The sequence below is a fragment of the Felis catus genome, chromosome D1 (assembly GCF_018350175.1).
Source record: "Felis catus isolate Fca126 chromosome D1, F.catus_Fca126_mat1.0, whole genome shotgun sequence".
Taxonomy (NCBI): domain Eukaryota; kingdom Metazoa; phylum Chordata; class Mammalia; order Carnivora; family Felidae; genus Felis; species Felis catus.
This window is the reverse complement of record NC_058377.1, coordinates 101,266,814-101,282,557: the sequence shown is the minus strand read 5'-3', so window position 1 is coordinate 101,282,557 and position 15,744 is coordinate 101,266,814. Positions and strand designations below refer to the sequence as shown.

General features: G+C 37.2%; 2 protein-coding genes and 1 pseudogene across 2 annotated transcripts; all 3 read right to left on the bottom strand.

Moving 5' to 3' along the window:
- Positions 1 to 208: 208 nt before the first annotated feature.
- LOC111556662 (olfactory receptor 5AL1-like) lies at positions 209 to 1,189 on the bottom strand. Its single transcript, XM_023239739.2, has one exon. It carries the CDS (start codon positions 1,148 to 1,150, stop codon positions 209 to 211), a length of 942 nt encoding a protein of 313 aa, XP_023095507.2. The 5' UTR covers positions 1,151 to 1,189.
- Positions 1,190 to 7,356: 6,167 nt separating this feature from the next.
- LOC101083707 lies at positions 7,357 to 8,312 on the bottom strand (annotated as a pseudogene).
- Positions 8,313 to 13,480: 5,168 nt separating this feature from the next.
- LOC101083292 (olfactory receptor 1044) lies at positions 13,481 to 14,440 on the bottom strand. The gene has a single exon (XM_003993277.2). It carries the CDS (start codon positions 14,438 to 14,440, stop codon positions 13,481 to 13,483), a length of 960 nt encoding a protein of 319 aa, XP_003993326.2.
- Positions 14,441 to 15,744: the final 1,304 nt, after the last annotated feature.

Genomic DNA, 15,744 nt, shown 5'->3' with positions numbered 1-15,744 from the left:
TTAGAATTCAACAGTTAAACAAATAAACATTTATAAAATGTCTACTATGTGTAAGCAGAAACAAGAAAGGCCTATTTTCAAGGAAATAGAGTCAGGGAACTGAGCTTCAGAAGACAAAGCTTTCTACACTTCCTGGCACCGTACCGTGCACAAGCCTTCGTTTAGAAGTTCCTAATTTCCAGCGTTTCTTTAGGAACAGCACAACTGATTATCTATTATCAGAACGTGCTTTGTCAAAGATTTTCTTGAGAGCCTTTTTTACATCCTGATTCCTCAAGCTGTAGATCAATGGGTTTAACATGGGAATCACCACTGCATAGAACACTGAGGCAAATTTGTCTTTATCCAGTGAGTGGCTTGACTTGGGGCGCAGGTACATAAAACTGAGGGTCCCATAATACATGGTAATAGAAAACAGGTGAGAAGCGCAGGTGGAAAAGGCTTTATGTCTTCCTGCAGCAGAATGGATCTTCAAGATGGTGAAGACAACGAACACATAGGATATGAGAACAATGATAAGAGAAAAGAACACATTGAACCCAGCAATGATCCACAGCATCAACTCTTTGACTTGGGTATCAGAGCAAGCCAGAGCAATCAAGGGGACATCATCACAGTAGAACTGGTTGACCACATTAGAGTCACAGAAAGACATGTGGAATGTAGCCACTGCTTGTACGAGTCCTACAGTGAGTCCATAAATATAAGAGCTAGTGACCATTTGGAGGCAGAGTTTCCTGGGCATGAGAATGACGTAGAGTAAAGGGTTGCAGATGGCCACATAGCGATCATAGGCCATGACAGACAGCATTAATAATTCCCAAACTGAAAATGTGATAAAGCAACACACTTGAGTGGCACATGCATAAAATGGCATACTTTTAATTTCACGTAACGAGTTTGCAAGGGTGTTTGGAGTGATGGTGGAGGCACCATAAAAATCAACAAAAGCCAGATGACAGAGGAAAAAATACATGGGTGTGTGAAGCTGGGGACTTATTTGGATTAACACAATCAAGCCAAGATTACCCAGGACAGTAACTGAGTAAATCAATAGGAATACACAAAAGAGGATGGCCTGAAACTCTGGATTATCTGTGAGGCCCAAGAGAATAAACTCAGTGACTGCTGACTGATTGCCTTTTGCCATGAAAGAGATGAACAATAAACAATAAACAACAAATCTACAATAAACTCATCTAGAGCACAGGCTCTGAATAATCTTTACTTTTAAGGAATAATCAATTCAATTGTGAGAAGAGAGTCCTGGCTCATCAAGGTGTTATGTTAAATTCGGCCAAAGAAGAATATTGATAAGCACTCAGAATTATGTGTGGATTTCTCTTATGCTTTCAGTGTGAAGGATTTGGTCCAGGAAAAATTCTGTGATACAAAAATCCACCAGGGAGCTGTATAAGTAGAAAGAGAGCATTTCAATTAAAATGTTATAACCAAGAAAATGGCACAATTTTTGTTCTACTTTTCTTTAAATATAAAGAAATAAAAAGGGACATTAAGAATGTAAGTGACTTGGGGCACCTGGGTGGCTCAGTTGGTTGAGCATCCGACCTCGGCTCAGGTCATGATCTCCTGGTTTGTGGGTTTGAGCCCCGTGTTGGGCTCTGCTGACAGCTCACAGCCTGGAGCCTGCTACAGATTCTGTGTCTCCCTCTCTCTACCTCTCTCCCATGCATGTTCTGTCTTTCTCTCTCTCAAAAATAAATAAACATTAAAAAAAAAGAATGTAAGTGGCTTTGGCAGCATATATAAAAATGATTTAAGTTGTAAGTTTATCTCATGAAATTATTAAAAATTCATTATTTTATAAGAATATTAAAAATTACCAAAATCGGGGCGCCTGGGTGGCGCCGTCGGTTAAGCGTCCGACTTCAGCCAGGTCACGATCTCGCGGTCCGTGAGTTCGAGCCCCGCGTCAGGCTCTGAGCTGATGGCTCGGAGCCTGGAGCCTGTTTCCGATTCTGTGTCTCCCTCTCTCTCTGCCCCTCCCCCGTTCATGCTCTGTCTCTCTCTGTCCCAAAAATAAAATAAAAACGTTGAAAAAAAATTACCAAAATCAAGTGCAGAACATATAAAATGAAAGAAACAAAATATGAATACTATTATTTATAGGCATCCTGTTTGGTATAATCTTTAAATTTTCTTCTTTTTACTTATATCCATTGTCTTTTTTTTTCAATACACCCATAATATTGATTTCAAGGAAAAACAGGACTGTGATTTTTCTGGCTTTGTCTTTTGGCAAAATGCACACCAGAGAATAATTGGCCAAATTTCAAGAGAATAGTTTTCCAAATTTCAAACAGCTTTCAATGATTCGGAGACATTATTTTACCTTCCTTCTTCAGGTATCTAAATGGCCCAAGGTGAATAGAAGTGAAGCAACTTTTAGAACAACTAAGTGTTACAGAACACTTCCATAAACCCAGGCTGGTCTCTGAATGCATGCTAGCTAGCAGAATTGAAATCATCCCCCCTCCTTTCTCAAGCATAGCAGAGGATAAGTTAATTTGATTTTCCTTTATCACCACATTGTCTCAGGTTACTTCGCATGCACATGATGGTCAAGACAAGTAAAAGATAGTAAAATATAAAAAGCACTTCGTCCCCTTAAATTCTGATTAATATCCCCTTGGAAACTTTATGTTGGTTACTATTTTATTTTTTCTCTCCTCTTTAGCACTTTTCAACCATATACCTTAGGAAAAGCATCTACCCCTGATTTCTCAATCGTATTTATGACTTAACCAAATATAACCTACCTTCCTTTTCCATTAAACCGAGGAATCCCCTCATCAAGTTTACTATTAGCTTCCCTATTCCCAAATCCAATAAAGCTCTTTTTACCTTGGCAGCTTTGTAGCACTGACCCCTATTGAATACACCTTTGGTTTCCCGAACAGAGCAGTCTCTGTGTTTATTATTTGTCCATTCTGGTTTTCTACCTTGGAGTCTCTGCTTCTATTTAGACAACATATTATTCAAGCTTTCATCAAAGCCTTCAGCCTTTCCCTTTTATACCTTCTTGTTTGGTGATTTTATCCAATCCTATGTCTTCAGTAGACACCTACACATTGCTTAAGCACAAACATGTATTTCTATCCCTCATATATTTTCTATGTTCTATATACACCTAAATGCCTCCCAGAAATTCCCACTTATATATTCTAGACGGTCATCAAGAGTATCACATGTAGAAAATAACTTGGTATCTCTGCGCATTGAACCTAATACTCAGACCTGAAGTATATATTTTACATCTTCAACTAACAGTGCCATTATCCATTCAGTTTTCCAAATCAGACCAGTTATCTTTTACTTTGCTTTCCTATTTCCCATGCCAATATTCAATTTGTCCCTGATACCTATTTCATACTTTACACACTTTACATATCTTTTCACTGATATCGGTTCCTTGATCCAACCACAATGACTTGTTATTTGGTTACAACTGACCCTGAATTTTTATTCTTGCCTCCAATCTTTCCTGTGTCTCTCTGTTCCTCACAGTTTGGCGTATGTAAACTTTTATAGACACGAACTTCATTTTTATGTTCTCCTGGTGTACTTCTTCAATGTCTTCCTATTCTTCTCAAGGTAAAAGCCTTTCTTCCACATGGCTGACATAACTCTTGAAAATCTGGTTCCTACATCTCAGATCAGGCTCATCTTTTGTGGTTCTCTTTGTATAGTGTTTATGTCACAGGTATTCCAAGCCACCATTGCTATTCAAATGTAACCCAGAATTTTATACACTTTAAAAAAAATGTATATCTATTTTTGAGAGAGAGACAGAAAGAGAGAAGTGGGGGGCAGAGAGAGACAGAGGCACAGAATCCGAAGCAGGCTCCAGGTTCTTAACTGTCAGCACAGAGTCCGCCACGGGGCTCGAACCCAAGAGCCATGAGATCATGACCTGAGTGGAAGCCGGACCCTTGACTGAGTGAGCCACCCAGGTGCCCCAATTTTATACACGTTTCTAATCTCTGCACAGAACACTTTCCCTTTGTCATCATTCCCTTTGACTGACTTTCCTCCCATTAAACTTCCAGTACCCTGTTGTGCTGCTTCTTCTAGGAGGCTTTCCTGACTTTTCAGGGTAGAATAAGTGTTTCCCATATATAGGTTTTTCATCCATTGATTTCTTCTTTGTAGCACTTGCCACACTATATGGTAACCAACTGTTAACATGTCTGTAACACATCGTAAACTTGAAACTGATATTGTTAAGCAGTAATATTTGTATTTTGTGCCCAAGTGAATCACCTACCTTTTATAGTATCTAATACAAAGAAGATGATCAGTAACTCTCTGTTTGATGATTAAGTGAATAAAAGCTATAGATATATAAGTCCAAAGGCTTTCTCCCTAAGATAGAACATATTTTTCCTATGATCTGATATTTTTCAATATTCAATACACTGTCATTCAGTTCAACCGCAAACCCTCAAGTAGTCCAGTCTAGTGCACCCGAAAGAAATCTTTGTGAAGCCAGTAAAATTTAAAATTACCTGGATATTATGACATAACTTTCTATTATGTGTGTGTGGTCCCCCAGGAAGCTTTTTTTGGGTATTAAATTATTTTTAGCAAACATTGAAAAACAATATAATTATATATATTCAAGAGCAGACAATTATTTTATATTTAGGGTTTAGGGACAAAGTTATTTCCCTTGAAATGGTAGATCACTTTCTAGGTTATTAGTTAATGAAAGAATCTAGGGTAGAAGAACATTTTAATTATCTCTTTTGGGAAAACAGTTTGATTAATTGCTATCTCTGCTTTAATTTGTGTCACATTGGTTTCATAGTAAAATTATGATTTTTTAAAAAATAAACATTCAGTTCATGGTCTTCTATTTAGTAGCAGCTTTTGAAAGCCACCAGACAAAAATGAATTTCCCAATTAGTCACATTGAAACCTTTCTTCTGAGATTAGTGTCTCAAATTGTGGTTATGATTGATATTTCAGTACAACTGCAAAGATTAATTTAAAAGAATGTGCATCTTCCTCTCTAGTCTCTAGGAGACCAAAGGCACACCAATCATAGGTCAGTTGATACTTTGTTGTAGTCACGCCAGGGAAACTGATGAACCTCTCTAACTAAATGTGCTTTAGTTGAAAACCGGTTGTGTCCACAGGGCTGCGGTGGCCGTTTAGCCTCAGCAGCACCTAAGCAGAACAGAAAACAGAGGAGGTTACTGTACTCAGTAAGCAGAGCTCAAGATACTAATTCTGGGTAATACTTCCCTTGATGAACCTTGGTATATATGTTATGTGTCTGGTTCTTGGGCTATTGGCGATGGCCTAGCTGTTTAAATGGTAAATTAGACCGCCTTCTGGTAAATTCAAGACATCCTTCTTTGTGGCCGTAAATAGTGGAAGCAAATAGCAATTGCTGATAAATTTGTCTTAGGCTTTATCCAAATGGGTTAAGATGGAGTCCGTGCAATTACTAATACATCCTGCTGTACCTGAATTAATGTGTTGGGATAAGGGGACAAGTCATTGAAGAAGCGTCAGGAGAAAGACACCTACTTTTCTCAAAATACTGTGATTTACGGGGTTCGTTCACCTGCCTGTGTCTGGGATTCTGATAAGTCTGGTTGCGACTAATACCATAGGTTGACCTTATCCTGCTTCTTGGAGTCCTGTTGAGAGTTACCTTAATTAAACTGTATTGGGAAATTTGAACATATTTGGTTTCAACCCCTGTCAGATTGGCTACGAAACGGCATATTCTTGGGTAAATTGTCCAGAAGCCAAGCCCATGTAGAAATGAAGGGTGGATGTAGACAGACAATTCTTCATGCGTTTCTTATGTTTCTGTCTTTTATTTATTTTTGCTTTTTAATGTTTATTTATTTTTGAGAGAGAAAGATGGACTGTAAGTGGGGGAGGGTAGAGAGAGAGGGAGACAGAATCCAAAGCATCCAGGCTCTGAGCTGTCAGCATAGAGCCTGATACAGGACTCGAACTCATGAAGCATGAGATCATGACCTGAGCCAAAGTTGGACGCTTAACTGACCAAGTCACCCAGGCGCCCCTGTTTCTGTCTTTTAAGCAGATGCCCTTTATTCCAGAATATTGTGTAAGCATGTTCATGTATGAAATAACTTTGGAAAATAGAAATGATGTCTTTCTTTGAGGGGAGGAAAGTTTTGTTTTACTGTGCAACTTATTAAAGATAGTTTCTCCCTTCGGGGAATATTTTTTTTTTCAACGTTTATTTATTTTTGGGACAGAGAGAGACAGAGCATGAACGGGGGAGGGGCAGAGAGAGAGGGAGACACAGAATCGGAAACAGGCTCCAGGCTCTGAGCCATCAGCCCAGAGCCTGACGCGGGGCTCGAACTCACGGACCGCGAGATCGTGACCTGGCTGAAGTCGGACGCTTAACCAACTGCGCCACCCAGGCGCCCCAAAGCAAGGGTATTCTTAAATGACGACAGTCCTATTATAAAAATAGGCAAGTTAACATTGGCACAGCATTACTATTTAAACCACAGACCTTATTCTGCTCTAAAGGACTTGTCTCATTTGCAAAAATTTGAGTTTGCTCTTTTAGTCTTTTTTTTAAATTATTTTTTATGCTTTTATTTTATTTTTGAGAGACAGAGTGTGAGTGGTGGGGGGGGCAGAGAGAGAGGGAGATACAGAATCTGAAGCAGGCTCCAGGCTCTAAGTTGTCAGCACAGAGCCTGACTCAGGGATCGAACTCAGGAATGGTGAGATCATGATCTTAGCTGAAGTCAGACTTAACTAACTTAGCTGCCCAGGCCTCCCCTCTCTTTTAGTCTCTTTGTTAGGCGTTCCGCCAGCATTGATGTCATTGTCCCTGTAAGGTCATCAGAACCAACAATTTTTTTCAGATTCATCTTACTGGGAGTACGTGTGTGTGTGCATGCATGTGCATGTACGTGTGTGTGTGTGTGCGCGTGTGTATTTTTTAGGCAATGTTAATAACTTTAATTGCTTTAGTGATCTGAAATAGATGTGGTTTTTACCAATGCCATGAGTTGGAGTGTTCCTCTATGGAAAAATTCCTCTATGGAAAAGAAATTTATTTTCAATGATCTATGGAACAAAATTTAACCCACTATTTGCAATTGAATTTATTTTATTTTCTTATCTTTAAATAATTTCGGGAGTCATAATTTTCATAATAATAGAAAATAAAATCAGAAAATTACCGTACACTCTATATCTATAGGAAAGCATGTTACTAATAGTATGCTAATGCAGAACACCCGAGAATTTTTTTTTTTAACGTTGTTTCTTTTGTTTTTGTTTCGCATCCTGACTCTGAGGGCTTTCAGTTAGACCATAGGTCTTTTATTTTATAGTAAAGCACACCTTTTCTATAATTCTCTTCAAAGCATTTTGACTTCCTGGTTCCTCAGGCTGTATATTAAAGGATTCATCGTAGGGATCACCACAATATAGAAAACAGAAGCTATTTTGTCAGTATCCAGAGAATGGCTTGTTTCGGCTGCATATACATGAAGATGACGGTACCATAAAACATGGTGATGAAGTCAGGTGGGAGGCACAAGTAGAAAATGCCTTTTGTCGGCCTTCTGCTGGATGAATCCTCAGAATGGCAAATAGAATGACTATGCAGGAGATGAGGATGATAAAGAGAGAGAAAAGGGTATTGAAAGCAGCAAGTGTGAACCATATCAGTTCTTTGATATCTTTATAATGGGTTTTACGGCAGGCCAGACCAACCAGGGAACATCATCACAGTAGAAGTGATTTATTATGTTTGCATTACAGAAAGGTAAGTGGAATGTTAGAATTGCCTGGAGGAGTCCCACAGAAAAGCCATACACATGTGTAGTGACCACCATTTGAATACAGACCCTTCTGTTCATGATAACGGTATAGAGTAAAGGTTTAGAAATGGCTACATACCTATCATACGCCATGATTGAGAGCATATACACTTCACAGACCACAAACATGATAAAGCAACACAACTGAGTGGCACAAGCAGGTAAGGATATTCTCTTAATTTCTTGGAGGAAGTTCACCAGGGTGTTAGGGGTGACAGAGGAGGTGTAGCAAAAAGCAACAAAAGCTAGATTGCTGACAAAAGAATACATGGGTGTGTGAAGCTGAGAACGGGTATAAATTAGCATAATTAACCCAAGATTACCTATGACACTAATTAAGTAGATCACTAGCAACATCCCGAAAAGAAGGGCTCGAAGCTCTGGACTTTGTGTGAGTCCCAAGAGGATGAATTCAGTCACTTCCGAATTATTGCTTTCAGCCATGGAATACATGTAGAAGCATTTCATATTCTTATCTGTGTAACATTCATGCTGGATAATCTTCCACTTCTGGCATTAAGAACTTAACTCATACTTATTTTATGGTGACCGGATTGGAAAGATAATCCTCACTGGTCCTGTGGGCCATTCTCAGGTTTCAATACCACCTGTTTTTAACTTCAACAGAGTTGCTCCAGCCAGAAATTCTAACATGTTCAGTGATGTAGGGAATTGTTGAAGATGAATGTCTTGAATTAAAATGTGGAATCTCATATACAATGAAAACCCAGTATTATAGGCATATCATTTTATCAACGATAAAAGAAATGGGGGCACATTTCAGAGTAATATATTAAGATTAAATACTAAACATTTCAACTCCACTGAGAAAACAATTATAAATCTGACTAGACATTATTCTTAGTGTACTAGCCAATGCAATAAAGGAAGGGGTAAAAATATTACTTATAAAGTACATGATATTGTATCTGTACCAGTTCAGTGGAAATATATATTTATTATGATTGTGGAAAAGTCTTCTGTTATAAATATAATGAAAATGATGCTATAATAAAAAATGTAACTTTCAATAAATGTGAAAATATACTTTTTAAGATTTCATTTTAAATAATAAATTTAAAGCCTAGTGTTTAATTTAATATTTAACTTCGCACAGTGTTGGCCCTATATGTTCCTGTTGTTTACGTTTGAGCTCAATAAATTCATAGTTTCACATATTTATTAGTTGAATGGTATTTGGGAAAGGAGAAAAGCCTTACAAGTTAATTCAGATATGTAATGCGTGGTGGGTAACCCATAAATCTACTAAATAAAGTTATAAGAACAGTCTGGAGTTTTCTTTCTTCCTTTCTTCCTTTCTTTCGTTTTCTTTCTTTCTTTCTTTCTTTCTTTCTTTCTTTCTTTCTTTCTTCCTTTGATAGAGTGTGAGCAGGGGACAGACACACACACACACACACACACACACACACACACACACACACACAGAAAGAGAGAGAAAGAATCCCAAGTAGGCTCTGTACCACCAATGTAGAGCCCAACTGTGGGGCTCAAGCTCACAAACCATGAGATCGTGACCTGAGCTAAAATTGGTCATATGCTTAACCAAGAGAGCCGCTCAGGTGCCCCTGGACATTTCTCTAAAATGTAATGAAGACTTATTTATCCCTACAAATAGTAAACTGTGTTATAAGCTATAGAATGTAAAATAGAGTGGGACTCTGCCAGACCAGTGAATGTTTGTCAACTGGCGTTCAAAAAGTATTGATTTATAGCATCTGTTGTTTTTCTGATTTCTGTGGTATAAATATTCCGACTATTGCTGACTTCAGGCTACAAAGTTAAAGTCACGGAACCTGGAGTTGGGAAATAAATTCAGATTACAGCTTTTGCAAGCTGTTAAGAGAGAGTGGTAGTTATACAAAAATAAGTTGGTATTATAAGCAAAATCATAGAAAATATCATTTAATAAAACACATGCATATTATACCATATGCTAAAGAAATACTCAAATCAATGATGAGTCTCTTTTCATAATGCATTTCTATCTATAATTATAAGTGTCACTTACACTCATATGCTTATATTGATTAATTTCAAAGAGAAAAAGTTCATTTTACCAAATATGAAAGAATCAGCCAGCAATAAATTATTCGTTTGGTTGACCAAATTAAAAGATGATACTATCCGCGCTTGGTAAAGATGTGAGCAAACAAATATAGCCTTGCACAACCAAGGGAGGTGAAATTTGTGTTCATCTTTCTAGAAGGTAGTGTAATAGTAAGCATCAAAATTGTTTAAATTAGTCCTGCCGTTGATTGATACAATGGTTTTAGTGCTAGGCAATTAGTGGAATAATAAAAGTATGCAAGTATATGAATGGTTTCATTTTTACTTCCCAAAACATGAAAGTTGTCAATACTCTGATAGTTACTCAGTTATTGCACATCTCAGTAAAATATTAGGTAGCCATTCAAAAGTTGAAACAAGCCTGGATTTATTATTTTTTTAAATTTTTTTAACATTTATTCATTTTTGAGAGACAGAGGGTCAGTGTGGGAGGGGCAGAGAGAGGGAGACACAGAATCCAAAACAGGCTCCAGGCTCTGAGCTGTCAGCACAGAGCCCGATGCGGGCTCAAACCCACCAACTGTGAGTGAGATCAGGACCTGAGCCGAAGTCAGACGTTCAACGGACTGAGCCACTCGGGCGCCCCCTGTGATATTGACAAATGTTCACAATACAGGATGTTAAAAAAGGGCAGCGGGCTAAACAGGTTATTTGGTCATAAGTGATTTCTGTAGACACACATCACATTATGACCTACAGATCCTTCACACACGGAGGAAAACCATGCAAACCATAGATATCACAATGTTAACAGTAGTTATATCTGTGAGATGGTTATTGTGGCCTTTTCTTCCTTCCTATTCATTTTGACCATCCTTTACATTTCGCACTATACACTACTTCATTAATCTTGATTTCAATTTCAAATGTACGTTTCTGTTTTACCATGCATTCCATGTTTCTAAGGACTGACAACTTAATTTTTCATATTAGTTATTCCTGTAATTTGTGTTTATCTGGTGCCCATTTGGATGTGTGAAGTGTTTCTAATCATTTACCACTATAAATACCTTCATAATCCCACATTTTGGGGGGAAATATTTCATTATAATACGTTGCCACGGTGGAATAATTTGTTAACAAATTAAAAACACTTCTCAAAGAGGACAAAACTAATTTACAAAATCATCAAATTCTAAGTGAAAATCATGGTAACTATTTTTCCTCGTATTAAAATTATATGACAAACCTTCACTTTTAATCTGAAGTTCTTAAATTTCACTTTATATAGTTTTCTGAATGTTTAACATTTTAAAAAGAAGAGTAGGAAATCTAAATATTGTCAGTTTAAAAAAGGTTTTTATTCTGAATTTTTTTTTATCCTTTGCCTGTTAAAATCCTATGGTAATAGATTGATTCATCAATACTTTTTTCATCTTCTTAACTGCTGAGGAAACTGAGGCATATGTAAGCATACTAAATTGTCTAAGATCTTTTCATTCAGCAAATGTTAGACCCACTATTCACATTCGGGCTTGTAGACTCCAAAGAATCCATGTTTGTTTTGTTTTGTTTTTTGTTTGGTTTTGTTTTAGTATACTCTACACCCAACATGGGGATCTGAACTCACAACCATGAGATTAAGAGTCACATGCTCTACTGACTGAGCTAGTTAGCTCCCTCAATCCATGCTTTTTAATAGCATAGTGGTGGCACAGTGAACCCACAGCCTGACAAGGCAGGAGATTGTGAAGTCAAAGATGTTAATGATAGGCTTTTGGTATATAGAATACAGACTCACAACCTGCTGCAGGAGTTTTGTAAAAAAAAAAACAGGGAGCACTGAAATGTTCAAATAGTAGATAAATGTGTTTCATGAAAAGACAAGGAATAAACTTTTGAGAACCTTGGATCAGAGTAGCCCTGTGTCTCTATGATCCATCAAAATGTATAGTAAGATCAAAAGTGAACCTTGACCTAAGGCAAGTTTAAACATGATCTTCTCTCTCTAGCGCTTAATAACATCCTAGTTTTTTGTCATTAAGCATTTCTATGACCCCTAGACTGAAAAAAATAATTAAATGATATGCATGAGTGGCAAACTAAAAATCATTCTCTATGTCATTAAACATAAAATTATTGTTGCATTTATTTGAAACAGATGCATGCATATCTATATCTATTGTATATTATATGTAATATCTGTATATAGATATTATATAATCTATACATCTGTATCTATATCTATGTATCTATATCACAGTTATCAGTTGTGTGTGGTAATCCTTATTTATATATTGCCCCCTCAAGTTCATCAGTACAGCTGGAACTAGGACTCAGGTCTTTAGGTTCGTAGAAAGAAGATATACAAGTACCCATTATTGACAGTTACCCTTTCCATGTTGTTTAATCCTTAAGAAGACTCCAAAATGAGTATCATTGTCCTCATTTAATTGATAAGCTAGTGAAAGCCCACACACAGGCTACATTGTCCAATGGGTTCCTTTTGTTTTAAGCTATACCTTGATTAATAAAGACCAACTTACTGAAGGTTTGCCCACTATGAATCATATGATCCTTGCTACTGGCCAAATGTTTATGATTTTCCATTATTTTAAGTATATTTATATGGAATGGATGATGCCCTTGGGATGCTATCCCTGAACTGCCTACTTATTATTATTTTTTAATTTAGATAATTGGAAAAAATATAGTGAGCTCTCATAGGCTTAAAAAAAAACAGTTTACTGCTCTTTACAAAAAGAGTCTTTTGGGGGTGCCTGGGTGGCGCAGTTGGTTAAGCTTCCGACTTCAGCCAGGTCACGATCTCGCGGTCCGTGAGTTCGAGCCGCGGGTCAGGCTCTGGGCTGATGGCTCAGAGCCTGAAGCCTGTTTCCGATTCTGTCTCCCTCTCTCTCTGCCCCTCCCCCGTTCATGCTCTGTCTCTCTCTGTCCCAAAAATAAATAAACATTGAAAAAAAAAATTTTTTTTTAAATAAAAAAAAGAGTCTTTTGGGACCAATCCAGGCTTACAAGTCAGTAGAAAGTTGTGTTAAATCAGTCACAAAGTAAAGTTAGGAGGTAGTACTATTCTTTTTAATAAATGCAGTATGCTAAATTATAATATGGAACAGCTTTATATTGTCATATTTTTTCTAAGAAATTAGCAAGTCAGAAAAAGAATATTTATACCATGTATCATTGCTTTTTATGTGGGATACTGGTAATGTAGCCAGAGATTTCTGAACTTGGAATTTCCGAGAGGTGAAAAGTCTGAACTTTTGTCCATGTGTTGCCTGCAACTAGTTATGTAGATAATTAGAGGCTTTTTTCATTTATTTGAGAATTGAGAAAATCAGTACTTCTCTATGGACCAAAAATTAATTATTCTTAATACATTTTCCATTACAAAATGAGAATGGATATAAATTCTTACAGTTGTTTTCACATCTAAAATCTCATTTTAAGTGAAAATATTTTGAAAATTTCATTCTACGGTGAACAAATGTGCAGAAGTTGCATATTAAAAACAGACATTCTGATAGTTTTTAAAGAGCAGACCATGAAGAAAAGCCTGTTTAGATTTACTCAAGTTACTTCCTTAATTTAATGAACACAAAAGCCTGGTTTCTATTGACAATGACTTTCTTCAGAGCATCTTTCACCTCCTTGTTCCTAAGGCTGTAGATCAAAGGGTTCAACATAGGAATGATCACTGTATAGAAGACTGAGGCCATCTTATCCGTGTCTAGGGAATGGTTTGAGCTTGGCTGTAAGTACATAAAGATAAGGGTCCCATAGAATATGGTGACCGCCAGCATGTGAGAGCCACACGTGGAGAAAGCCTTGCGCCTGCCCTCAGCTGAGCGCATCCTCAGGATGGCAGAAATAATGTACGTGTAGGAGACAAAGACGACCAGAAGGGAAGAAATGAACATGATCCCAGCACAGACAAAGATCCATAGCTGTTTGGAGTGAGTGTCTGAGCAGGTTAGCCTGAGGAGAGGCATGTCATCACAATAGAAATGATTGATGACGTTGGAGTGGCAATAGGAGAGGCGAAAGGTGAGGATAGTATGAAATAGTGCAACCAGGAAGCTATAGCTGTAGGGGACAACCACAAGCTGAATGCAGATTCCTGGGGACATGACAACCAGGTAGAGGAGAGGGTTACAAATGGCCACGTATCTGTCATAGGCCATGGAAGCCAGTAGCAAGCATTCAGCGGTCATGAAGGCCAGGAAACAGCCTAATTGAGCAGCACATGCATTGAAAGAGATAACATTTTGTTTGTACAAGAAATTCCCAAGCATTTTGGGTGTAATGACAGAAGAGTAGCAAAAGTCAACAAACACCAGGTTGCTAAGAAAGAAGTACATCGGTGTGTTGAGTCTTGAGTCTGTTCTAATGACTAGGATCAAGCCGAGGTTACCAACTACTGTGAAGAGGTAGATAGATAAGAAAACCACAAAGAAGGGCGTCTTTAATTCCTTTCGATCTGTGAGGCCCGTGAGAATAAAATCCTTTACGTGGGTGCAATTTATCTGAGCCATATCTTTCCAAGGCTTCTGCATAGGAAAGCAGAGAAAAGAGTTAAATTCAAATTGCTGCTCCCATGAGTAGTAATTTTATACTTTACTGTCTTGTGAAGAGGTTTAGTTGCCAAAATAGTGATTGTTAGCATATTGTGATTCTGGGAATGAGATGGAGAACAGAAAGAAATATATGCGGGAAAGGCATATTTCCCTTCTCTCAAATCCATTGTCTATAGAAAGATGGGACCCATGGAATAGTCCACATTGTTGTCCCAAAGCTGACAGAAAAATAGTTTGTATTTTTTATCTTACTTTAATAATTTGGCACTTAAAGTCCCTTCTAGGTTGCAGAATAATCTTCATAGTTATATTAACAATTCAAATACTAAAAATGGGTAGAGAAGGTACAATGAGATAGATGTTTATTGGTCTCATTTGATCTTGCTAGACCTTTATGTAAAAACCATATTGTAATGCCCACTTTACACACGAGGAAGAGGAAACTGAAGTAGTAACACCTGAAACAAAAGCAGATAACTGGTCTGAGTATAGGTAGTTTGGTTTCACACTGGTATGTTTTTAACTCAGGAGACCTTATCTCATCATTTTCAAATTTTGCTTTCTATCACACTGCCCACACATCGTTATCTCTGAAACATGAACCTACATGATCCAAGGGAATGAACCCTCACAAATTTTACAATATATTACGAATGAAAATAAACTGATATTTTCTTCCCAAGAGATTTGAAAATGTATGTCTCTTTATAAATCAATTTATGTTTCTTTCAATTCTTTTTACCTTTTATTAAGGAAATATAAATTTAAATTATGTTTTTGTATTCATCCTCATTTTCTTACTTTAGGTTGGATATTTATTTTTCTTATTCATTTTGACTGACTTTCCTAATTGAACTATTGAACATCTAAATATAATTTATGGAAATCTATTTTAGGAAAGCATAAGAATTATAGAACTGTGTTCATACTGTTAATGTTAAATGTCATCTCTCTTCTTTTCTTCTCCCTCTCTCTTTCTCTCCCTCTCTCTCTGACTGTCTCTCACTCTCCCTGTCTCCCTCTTTCTCTCTCCCTCCTTCTATCTCTCTGTCTCATCTTCATACCTGAGAAATGAAAACAAATCTTTCTTAGATAAACTCATGCAAACTGCTTTATACACTCTGGAAATTGAACAGGGAATAAATATACAAATCTAATAAAAACTTATGTTTCTTCAAATTTTATCCAGAGTTTACTAATAGCTCTTTTGTAGCTCTAACAACTACTATTCAACTTATCCAAAAATGCATTTTAGTTATTTT